Raw genomic sequence first — 12,377 nt, forward strand, 5'->3', positions numbered from 1 at the left:
TGTAAAATAGTGCATTGTACAGAAAAACATATGAAATCATATTCGAAGATCACATGCGGCTGCATGCAGATTTTTGTGTGACTGTGGTCTGAAGGGGCAATGCAATGATTATGCACAAAATGCAAAAGAAATTGAATTAGATTGGACAACAAAGAAGGACTTTTTTGCAATGGGTTGCTTCCTTCGCCAGAAAACCTGTTGTCAATGTAAAAAAAAACACAGGACAGAAAATGTGATGCTGCTGCAATGATTTTCTTTTCCATAACTTGCAATGAGTCAATAAAAATGCAGACAATTCCAGGAGTGCCAATAACCTGGGCACCCGTCATATACTGTGGTTCCTCTTACCAGGCCCTTTGATGACATACAAGCTGGGGATTTTTCTAAATGTGGCTATTTAGATAATTGGACCAGGACAGGAAGTGATGGGAAATCTCCTTAATGGAGATCAAGCTGGCTAAGAAGACATAACAAGCGTTCTCACCCATTGCCATTCTATTTCAAAACAATCCAGAGTCAATCTGCAGAATAAAGGACAACTTTTACCAATGAATGGAACACATGATGGAAGGAAGTAAATACTAGCGGTGTTTTGTTCTGCATAGATTTATAAAGACGGGATCAATCTGCAGCGGCCGCCCTTGTCCAGCTATGACATCACTGCACTATCTGGACGGCTGCCAAAAGAGATTATCAATACAAAACAAACAGAAAATCAAGTAGAAGATAATAATGGAATGTCACTACCATGAGCCGCTAGTGGACTGATAGCATGACCATGCGGCCTGTCTACTGAAAGAATAGCGGAAAGACCTAAAACTCTGCTTCATTAAACTTTGTCTGAACGTCTATTCTAATGGGAAACAACGCTTTATCATTTTATAGTATAGAGAGATTTCCCTTCACCTCCTCTGCTCAGGACACAAGAGGAAATGAACGCAAATGTCTCCAAAGTAAAAGCTTCCCTTTAACAATCCCAAAAGACCAAAGGCTAGAGTTAAAACCATTTTTTTTTTGTTTTGTTTTTTGCAGGGTGAGGTGTCTAGTATCTGTGCCTGGCTAGGATGATTTACCTTCACTTCAAGAAAGTAAAAAGAAAAAAGTTGTCACTAAGGCATGTCAGCATTTTAAGGTACTGTTTTGGGTAGAAATACAGTATAACATTTGGGATCCCCAATCACTTTCTGTCTGGATGCAATTGGTCACCTGGACAAGCAGGGTAAATAGACAAGATAAAGTTTAAATAAACTTCATTCATACTTTCTTCTGAAATGAGAAAGACAGCATATTTTAGTAAAAGTTTGCAAGCAAAGGACAGACCCCCTGCCATGCACCTAGTTATGAAAATTCCAGAATATAAATCTGCAGATGTTAACTCTACATTTCTTTTTTAATGGTTTCAAAATTAGGAAAATTACACTAAGAGTTTGGATACAATGTTTCATGCAGGGCTGTTTTCACTTTGAATGTCCAATCAAATACAAGAGAAAAAAGAGGCTTGCTGCAAATTATTAGATCATTGTTTCTCGACCTTTTTAACACAGAGGAACCAATAACTTTTGAATATAATAACAAGGACTTTTAAGGCACCATTCATAATGAAATCACAGTGTCACATACATCTTTTTTTAAAACCATAATTTATTTATACCTTAAAAATCTGAAAAATATCTTCATCACAAATGTGGCAACGGACAAGTACAACTCAGTCGCAGTATCTTCGACGCATTTCGCAAATTATGCTTCATTTAGTAATCACAGGATCATTCACACATCATTCAAAGCATTCATTATCAATTTCTTCTAATATAGAAGGATCTGAAATGGATCACATAGGATACCAATGGGGTTCACCAATAACCTTTGAATTCAATAGAATTCAATGAGGAGTTCAATACAAAGCACTTTTCCAGCATTGCCCCATTGTTGAACATGCATTTTGTCCACTTGTGTCACCATATATGCAGTCCTTAGTTGCACTCTCCATTGGTAATCCCAATACACCAATGTTTGGAATAAGAATGTCTCTTACATTGCTGACCAGTGGGAAAAATGTCACCCTTAAAGATACCCTAAAACAGGGGTCCCAAACCCCCGGTCCACTAGTGGGCTGTCTGACAGGTGGGCCACAGCTCCGGCCGGTGCTCCCCTAACAAGGTCAGGAGAAAGACCCAGCTAGTGGGGCGCTCCGGCCAGAGCCGCAAGCATCGCAGGCTCAGGGTAGTGGGGGGCGGGGGTGTGTCTTTGGACGAGTGAGCGGGTTCTAGCATCACGTCACTCTCCACTTCGAATGACACACGGCTCCCCACACATGCGCAGTCCAGATTCTGTAGATTTAGTGGTCCGTGAGCTCCAAAGGGTTGGGGACCACTGCCCTAAAAGATCTGTGGTGTCACTTAATCTGGCCTGGGAGTCACAAATTCGTCAATGCTCAAGGAACCCCTAGTAAAATCTGGAGGAACCCTGGATGGGAAACGTTGATATAGATGATCAAAGTGAACACAGCTGCACCTTGTTGACTAAGCTAAGTGAACAGTTTCTACTCATTTGGCATTGTGCAGGCGGTTCAGTTCATGTAGTACAAGAAAATAGCATTTACACTATCTCCCTGCCAACCTATTTTCTCCATCCAATTCCATTCCCTTTGCAACTGCAGTCTTGGACAAATATTGGTTTTCATACATTTATAAAGCCTGTAAATGCCCTTCAAACAACATACATTGCCATTGGGCACCCAGTAGGCGGTAACAACAATTTCAGTGTCTGTGTGACTAAACCCCAAATCATTCCAACAATCTAACTACTGTGTCCTGTTTAACCCTTGCACACTGTTAAGCTACATACATACAGCAGACTTTAATCTTTTGTAAAAATCTAGTGTGAGAATAGTGGTCCTATTTGGCAATCCACCATGACATATACAAGGGGTAAGCTTCAGGTTTGTTCCCATGGTGGCTTCAACACAAACGTCCATTGTTGCAATTTTTGTGAAATCTGAACTGGAGAACAAAGAGTTTGGTAAAATGTACGCCATCTGAAAGTTAGTTGATAAGGTGGACAATGAGCAGCATTCCCATTGGCAGGTGAATGACGACATTAACCACCCCTGACAGCCAGCAGCCAATCAGACCCCTGTCCTCCATGAACTTTAACAACCATCTGCCATCCAACGCCCACTCACAGAACATTTCTGCATAAAGTTTTCCATTGTAATAACACAAATGATCTTCCCAGTGACAAAAACTGGGTTAAAACGTGGTCACAACCAGGTCACCCAGCCGGTCATGTTTCCAGCACTACAATTAGTAATATATTATTTTACAGGAAATGTCAAACCAGGAACAGCAAACAAATACGTAACAACTTTTTTTCCTTTCACGTGAAAAGAAAAAGAAAATATTTCCATAACAGCGTCGAAATTCCCCAAAGTGGAGCAGCAAAACAAGATTTTCACCTTTTACCTGTTACATATTTTGCATGATGATTTACCTGTTTGTGAAATGTTAAATACCTGGAACTTGTTTGTGCTCACATTAAAAAAAAATACAACGAGATCATGGACGTCCCTCTGCAAGCACGTTCATCTTTTATATATTTGTGATGAAGACGATGAAAATAACGCACGGAGAGGATATAGAATGACCGACCCCGTACGATGATGGTTAACCTTTATCACTGGCCTAGATTTCAATCATTCCCACTGCAGGATTCACCCTTTTTTACCTGATGTCCATTATCACGAAAAGTGTTGGGAAGTTCAAAATGTTGCAGCTGTCACCCAAAACAGAAATAAAGGGAAAATCATTTGTTCTGGTGATTGATTATATGGGCTCTCTTTGGTTTACAGTAAGGTGTTTTGGGGGGGGATCAATTGTATTTTGTACAGCAAATGTATATTATAATAAAAAGAAAAAGAACTAGGCTCCTCTTTGATGAGTTGATTTAGTTTTAAGCCAGCCCCAATAAATCAAATATTTACAATACAGTAAAAAAGATAAGCAAAGAGGGTATTTTTGTGAATTTAAAACATATGTACTCCAAATACAAAACATGTCAGAGATACAAAGAATGATAATATTTTTCTAAATGATAGTAGTGGTAACATGAGTGTTGTTAATGGTTCAATCTTTTTCAGTGGTCATACATAATACGCGTTTCGCTGTTTTAGCTACCTCAGGGGAGGTGGAGAGTTTTAATTGGTGGGTAAATGCTTGATTCTATATAGAAATTGGTGGGTCTGGGTAAAAACAGTTATATGGGTCCAATAGGGTGTAGTAAGGGAAAGATCTCCTGTAACGTATTATTTATTGTAGGTGTAATTGCTAGGGTGTGATTCCACTCTGGTAACTTCAAGTACCTGTTTTTACCCAGACCTAAAACTACTTAAGAAACTGGTTCCTTGACATATCCTTTTGTAATACAAAATATGGGCTCCTTCTTTCTACCCACCAATTTTAATTTCTAAGTCTCTACCACTGCAGTAAGAATGCATAATGCCCCATAGATTGCCCTGGAGGCAGGGGTGGGGGTAATTTTTTGTTATCTTTTAATTTTTGCAAAATCCGTATTAAAATAGATGAGTGCTCTGGCCTTTGCAGTGCTAGATCCCAGGTTTTAATCTTGACCAGGACATTATCTGCATCGAGTTTGCAGGTTCTCCCCGTGCCTGTGAGGGTTTCCTCCCACATTCCAAAACATGCAGTTAGGTTAATTGGCTTCCCCCCAAAATTGACCTTAGACTGTATTAAAGACACATGACTATGGTAGGGACATTAGATTGTAAGCTCTTATGAGGGACAGCTAGTGATATGACTATGGGTATTGTACAGCGCTGCGTAATATGACTGCGCTTTATAAATACTGTGTAATAATAATAATGATGATGAAGGGCTCCCAGGTAAGCAAACCCTCCATGGCCTGTGTAAGGTTGCACAGAACTTCTATAAAATGCAGCCTGTTGACATGTGTACGCATTTTCGTGTGTTGCTCCGTGAAGGAATGCAGCATGTCCAGATTTTTCATTGCTGTGTTTTGGTATGAACTGAGCAATGCTTTTGCAGATGGCAGATTTATATATATATCAGCGTTGTTTTCTAACACACAATCTGCACTCTCCCGGGATTTTTAAAACTTGGTTCTTGCTCTTATCAACTTGACCTTGGATTTTTTAATCCCTGGGACTGCCCCTTGCATTAAAACTGGATCATGCACATTTATTGTCGAGATGCATTGGGGTACTGCAGTGGACTAAGACGTGTTACTTATATACTAATAATATGCGTGGTGCTGCCCTGCAATAGTAAACCCTGGCCCGAAACGAATGTTACCTTTATCCAATTTATGCTCCCTACAGGTTACTATACAATGTGACTTTTATAACGCATTGAAACCTTTTACTGCTGTCTCAGTTATGAGTTTATTAGGCTGCTGGCAGTTTCATAGAATATCCAAAAAAAAAAAAAATTCCATACTTAGGTGACCTAAATTTGCCTTTAGCTGATGATTTGGTTGTTTTAAAACCAAAAAAGAAAATCTAGGTCACCAAAGTATGGCCTAAAATGTTCTTGGTGTACTGCTCATTGATAACATGTACATGTGTTACACATTTGTGAATCTTGCTCGCAGCTCCTGATATATTGAGAAAGATTTCGATGCATTTGTTTATATTGTATATAAAAGGTTATCTCTTGCAGCCACCTCATTTTTCTCATTCCTTCCACCACCCACATGCTTATTCCATGACAAAGGAATATGCAAAGCTGAAACAAGAGATATAGGTGAAAACAAGGCAACATGCGGCAATGCATAATATGGGTGTTGGTGCACTGCGGTGCCATTTATTCTGTATGCACGGTAGCACTATCATACATTGTGGTGCGCTGTGTTAACACAAAATGGAACATTTGCCTTTATTTATGCATTCCGCTGCATTGAAATGAATGGTACATGTAAAATGAGCGCAATACATGCAGCGCACCACAGCACAAAAGTGTGAATGGGCTTTATGTGTAGATAAATAAGTTCACAATATCACACACCACATCCTAAAGTTTGCTAAATCATCCATTATCTTCCCCTTTCATTCTCTGTTCACATAATAGCAAACCTAGGAAAACTTGGACACCATAGAACTGACATTTGCATGGGTAGAGGCCAGTAAGAGCAGGTACTAAGGTTTTACCAAAGCGAAGTTACTAGAGCTGCACTGCAGGACAAAAGCAAAACGTTTATTTGTTGTAAATCGTACAAGTAATCACTGATCCAAATCATTTCTCCAGAAACTAATGCGTTTCACCCTGCAGGTTTAATCATTCCAGTTTATGTTACTATATCACTTTGTTCAGATGGGTGCCAATGGAGGTCACTTACTCAGCATTTCTGCAACCAAAGGAATGCTGAGTATATGCCAACTTCCAAATATAACATTGGGGCAAATAGAGGTGCTCGGATAGACATTTGAATCCATCATATGATCAATATATAGGCACTAAGTCAGTGGGCTTGATTTATTAGAGCTTTAAAAGACTGGAGAGGATACACTTTCATCCAGCAAACCTGGAAAGAACTTGCTTTTTGTTAGCAAATGTTTTCAGTCCTTGACCAGATCTTTTACAGGTTTGCCGGATCACCCAGCTTCACTGATGAACGTGTATCCTCTCCAGTCTTGGACAGCTTTAATTAATCAGTAAGAGATCCTTAAAAATGTTGCAAAAGTGTTCAGAAATCAATTTTTTAATCTTTACTGAAATAGGATATAAACAGGAAGAGTCTCTTTGGGACAAACGACTTCTACTTAGCATTAGGAATATTATAAAACGACAACAAAATGCTGTGCACACTTAGCTTAGACATTAATAAAATGACTTTGATGTATTTTGTTAACTCTTTTTCCTTTCTGTACGTCTGCATGAACACAGCTTACGAGTACAAGCAACCATGATGATGTACAGGTGAGTCCCATGGATGTCACTATCAGGTAACTCAACCCAAGAAATGACATTTAGCCAGCAATGGAATTCATGTGGCTGTAAAAAGGCCAACTTGAAAATGAATCCTACACACAAATCTAATCACATAAAAATGCCTAACATAGTAACAAAGGAGAACTTGTCTTAAAATAAAGCTGATTAAAGTGCGTAATTTAGTGCAAAATCATCAAAAATAACAGTTAAGGGGAATCTGCTCAGAAATATGTGAATGTCATTGCTGGAGCTAAAAACAAGTCCAGTGGTTAATCCTTCTTCGCTCAATGCCACCTCATATACAGAGCAGATTGCTTCGGTTTATATAATATGCATTGATAGGATTGCTCCCTTTACTCAACCTGAACATCAGGCATTTATCAGCAAGCAATTTATTTATATCCTATGCAATTATTGCCCAGATTCTCAGGGTGCTGAATCATTTGGAATGATACGGCACACCTGAAAAGGTTTAAAGTGGACCTGTAAGTAACTTTACAAGGTAATTAAATGTATTTTTTGCCATGTCCCATTATACAGCAACAGTAAAATTTTTCAGAAAAGTTCCAATGTTCTCCCAATTCAATGGCTTTGCCAAAGCTGAGATGATGCCATTAGTCTATTTATAAAACAGGGTATCTGATATTCCCTCAAATTCCCTAATGGGAATCTTCAAGGTCTATGTGTTTCAATAGCAGCATTTGATTTCGGCCAAGGAATGTTTGAGTGAATGTCAGATTCCCTGTTTTATAATTAGAAAGTGTTAGGACTAATTCCTACGAACAGTTCTGCAGCAGTTACAGGGTGGTTGATATTCCTGCCAGCTGCCAGTTCACTGCCATCCCGTGCCACTTATCAATAATACAAATCAAAGGACGTATCTGCAAATTCCAGGTGATCAGGGACACTTCTAACCAGGCTAAACTCCATATGACTCACAATTTCCTTATGATGTGTGTTGTAAACCAAAATATATCTATATTGGCATCTATAAATGCCTGTCCACATAACAATAAAAGACATTTAATATAGAGCATTCCGCGGGTTGTGCAATGCTCTGTTATTCATTCTTAATAGCACCCCAGTACAACTTTAGAACCGCACCGCAAGCCAATGCACAACAGTACCTCTCCCAAAAACAGTGCAGGTTCGATTTTTGGATCGCTGAATGCCCTGGTCTGACACAAAACAGCACTAGAGGCCACATCAGGAACGTGGAGCATGCACCGGTGCTAAATCGGCACATACGTGGGCATGAGCTCCTAAACTTAAGGATAAATAACACCTTATCACTACACACCCATATCACAGCAAAGTTTATGTGTAGATTCATGGAATCATTAGGCAAGCGCTCTCACTCCCCTATTACCCCTGAGTATTCCCAACCATTGCAAAACTCCTGGCACTGTTAGAGTTTACTACAGAGCAATTTCAGAAGAATTTGGGTGTTCCAGCACTAATAGGAGAGTCAGATATTTATACCTAAGATTGGCATAGTCATACCTTGTTTGGCACTTTTTTGTCCACGTTCCAATGGTATAAAATTGCAGGTGCATAAAAATAACATTGTATATAGGAATATGAGACATAGATACTGTACAGATTTAGGAATCATAATTGTTGGTGGTAATAAAATGCAGACAAACTGTATGAACAAAACCCAACCTATACCTATAAATTCTTAATTTTTTTTTTATTTTTTCAACTTTCTCTCCATTGACCCATCTTTAGCCATTTGCACACAGATGATAGTAGCAATCTTGCTACTAAAATTGCCCGTAATAAATTGAGAATTATTATTGATCAATTGCTTTCTAGGGAACAATAATTCATATTGTGTTGTAGCAAATAATCATTATTATGAACAATGTCCTAAATTTGATCAATTAAGCAATGTTACCTGCAACTGCAATTGCTAGAGATTACTTCGTCAGTGACAAATTAAACAGTACAGTTGCACTAGACAAAGTCACTTGTTTGATTTCTGCCTCTTTCAGACTGCATTTCCATGACTTTTCTCTGTTTCTCTCTCTCCCTTTTTCCTTACTTTTTTAATTTTAATAATGTTCCTATTTTTATCTCCCTTTCTTTTCTATACTTTTTATTTCGCCTTGTTTCCTTTTTATTGCTAGCCTTCCTTCTAATAGATTTTACTTTCTTTCTTTTTCTTATTTTACTATTATTATTATTATTATTACGAATAATAATAATAAACAATTTTTATATGGCACCAACATATTACGCAGCGATGTACCTTAAATAGGGATTGCAAATGACAGACAGATACAGTGGCTCCCTTTCTCTTTCTTTATTCCTTTCCTTCTCTCTCTTTCTTTAGATCTTTTAATCTTTTATTCTTTCTCTCTCAATCTTTCTCCATCTCTCTCCTCTCTTGTTCTCTCTCTGTATTTCACTCTCCCTCTTTTGATCTTTTATCTCTCCATCTTTCTCTGTCCCCTTTCTCTCATTCCGTCTTCGGATCTTTCTAAATATTATTCTTGATTTAATAAGCGCCAACATATTATGCAGCGCTGTATAATAAATAGGGATTTCAAATGACAGACAAACAATGACACAGAAGGAGGATGGATTCTGCCCAAAAGAGCTTACAATCTAAGAACTCATCACCTTCTCTTTCAACCCCTCTCTAATTCTTTTCCTTTATTTCTGTCTATCTCTCTGTTTCTTTCTGGCTCTCTCCATCTCTCTCTTTCTCCCTCCCTATCTCTCCATCCATTTTCTCTTTTTCACATAAAAAAAAACATTTAAGAAATAATGATAAAGAAAGTTGTTCCTTACAAAGTTGGCCTGGATTTGCTTTGGCGATTCCTGAACTCTCCATAACAACTCCCGACATTGGCCCAGCAGGAGTAGTTGGTGCAGGATGAGGATGACCAGCGTTGGACAGGTGCCAGATCCCAGACTCCCCATGGATTCCCAGCGTAGTTGATGTCGGTATACACTTATCCCACCTGGAGGTATAGATCCAGCTCCATGTTGGAGGAGACATCACCTGTAGGACTGGCCCCCTTGCAGGTGACTTGTACTAGATGTCTGCCTAGAGCTGGCCCGGTCACATTTTTTACCTTGTCACCTGTGTCACTCCATCCCTGTCACCTCCCTTTTGACTTTACACAATTTTTTTTCTGCCCTGTTTCGTAAACTCCACCTCGATGGCCTGCTCCTCCTATACTCACATGTAAAACATTTCCACCCACTTGTCTTTGCTGCGTGTATACAAAGTGGATTTCCTGGTGGCTGCCTCTCCCAGAGATGACTCTTACCTGCTGGTGTCAGGGAGCCGCCCACAGCTAGGGGCCCACCTGTCTGCAGCTCACCATGCCAAGCCAGAATTTACACTGACTGTGCATTGCAATGCTGATATCCCAGGATTGTAATAATGGGAGCCTGCCACAAATTCCTCAGCTCCCATTTCTGACCACTTGCTGAAAAAGAGTCATGCTGATCCTGTTTCTTCATGTGTAACAACTATTCATTGTACCCACTGACATTGAAAAAAACTACATCTAAAACTTTAGGAAAGTAGGGCATGGGTAAGCATAGTAAAGACAAGATCAAGGCAGATCAAATCTGAAATTCAAGCAGAACTTTTATTTTAAAAAAAGATACCTACCCCCACAGATGGAAAGCCGCTGATCCCTCTGCAATCTGATGCCAGTAGGTCCCGTGCTGTCCTGTCTAGCTTCTTCCCCGCCCAGGCTGGACACGGGGTGCCATCATGTTTTTCCTTTTTCTGCTAATGTCGCCCGATCTTGCATTTCACATGCCTGAGATCAGCACTTCATAATTTCAGGAAAGCCCCTTCTACGCATGCCCGATCTCATGCAGCCTACTGGGATATGTGACATGTGTCAAAGATGGAAGGGGAAGAGTCCTCCACTTTTAATTAAAAAAAACAAACAAGCATTTTTTTTCATTATAAAAAGTTAGCCACTATTTATATAATGAAAAAATGTTGGTGATAGATCCACTTTAAATGAATTTAACAGCTGTCTGATCATAAGCATTTCCAGACACTTTGTGGGCCTGATTTATTAAAGCTCTCCAAGGCTGGAGAGGATACACTTTCATCAGTGAAGCTGGACGATCCAGCAAACCTGGAATAGATCAGGTCCAGGGTTGTAAACATGTGCTAACAAACAGCAAATTAAATTGAAGGAATCCATTCCAGGTTTGTTGGATCACCCAGCTTTAGTGATGAAAGTGTATCCTCTCCAGCCTTGGAGAGCTTTATTAAATCAGGGCCACAAAGTGATGGGACATGTTGGTAAATATTGATCAGAAATACACAAGTGGGGTAATGTGTACAAATAATGAGCAAATCCAAAGAGAATATTGATCATACTGATCCATTTCTGGCTGAAAAAACAATAAAGGGCAGATACTATACCGCGTGTGTCGTGTTTTGGGACTTCCGAGTGACCAATTACTGATTGAAATATTGTTCGGACCAGAGGGTGAAGCACTAAATTGGCAGAGAATCGAGCCTTAGATTCCACTAAATAGGAGCTGGGAATGAGTTTTTGCACGTATGTGGCAGCAGTGGATTGAGGTGGAGGTTTCCTGCAAGCAACAAGTCACTTCTGGCCGTCTGGTTGCTTTTCCTCCATTAGAGGATGAACCTCCACACACCTGCAGGGGCAACACATGCAAACGCGTCAATCCATGGTGCAGTTTGCCACTCCTGGGCACATAGCAGCAGTTTGCTATGCCCATGGGAGTAGCCAACCGAATGGTATAGAAGCTGTCCAATCAGGAAGCTTGAGGTTTGCTGATTTTTATAGCTCTAGTTCTGACTCAGGGCATGTGTCAGATCTCTGCACAGAGACCACTGCTTCCACAACTATAGCAAGGGTCCTTTTTCACAGCATGCTTTCAATATTGTTTCCACGGGTTAGTGTGCACCAAAAACATCATGCTGACCTTTTAGCTACAAGGTCCAAAAAAAGATTTTGGTACATGACCTCAGGTGTGAAAGATTTTAAGGAGGGTTAAGAAAGACGTAAAAGTGAATAAAAATTTGAACTACTCCCTAAAAAACAATGCAAAAAATGTTTAAAATGAGATGACAGCGAGCTCAGAGCTAACATCGTCATAGGTAATGTGTATTATGCCAGGAACACTTAGCTCTGCTTTGATGTATTTAGAAAGTATACAGCAGAAGAAGAGGACCTGTCATAACAACAGTCTGCAATGCTCCAGTGCATCAATGGAAAGCCAAGAGATCAGCTTACATCTTTTGCTTACAGCAGCCAATTAGGACCATGACAAACCCGCAATGAGCTGCAGCATTTTACCTTGAGATCAGCCAAGACACATTGATTGAAGAGGTCGGAAACCAAAGGAAAGCAGACTTTGGCCATGTGATTGTTACAGTGGCCCATGCCATTCTGG

The 12,377-nt window shown here is 39.7% G+C and overlaps 1 protein-coding gene across 3 annotated transcripts in view; it reads right to left on the reverse strand.

Moving 5' to 3' along the window:
* IL17RE (interleukin 17 receptor E) overlaps positions 1 to 12,377 on the reverse strand; it is a 39,536-nt gene extending 27,159 nt beyond the window's left edge. Inside the window, exon 1 of one of the 3 annotated variants that reach the window (XM_072420658.1) lies at positions 12,281 to 12,377. In XM_072420658.1, the coding sequence (XP_072276759.1) occupies positions 12,281 to 12,367 (87 nt within the window). In that variant the 5' untranslated portion in view covers positions 12,368 to 12,377. Of the gene's footprint in view, positions 1 to 9,761; positions 10,206 to 12,280 lie in introns of those variants that run through there. The other 2 variants (XM_072420657.1, XM_072420660.1) reach the window with 2 other exon arrangements.

The sequence above is a fragment of the Pyxicephalus adspersus genome, chromosome 8 (assembly GCF_032062135.1).
Source record: "Pyxicephalus adspersus chromosome 8, UCB_Pads_2.0, whole genome shotgun sequence".
Taxonomy (NCBI): Eukaryota; Metazoa; Chordata; class Amphibia; order Anura; family Pyxicephalidae; genus Pyxicephalus; species Pyxicephalus adspersus.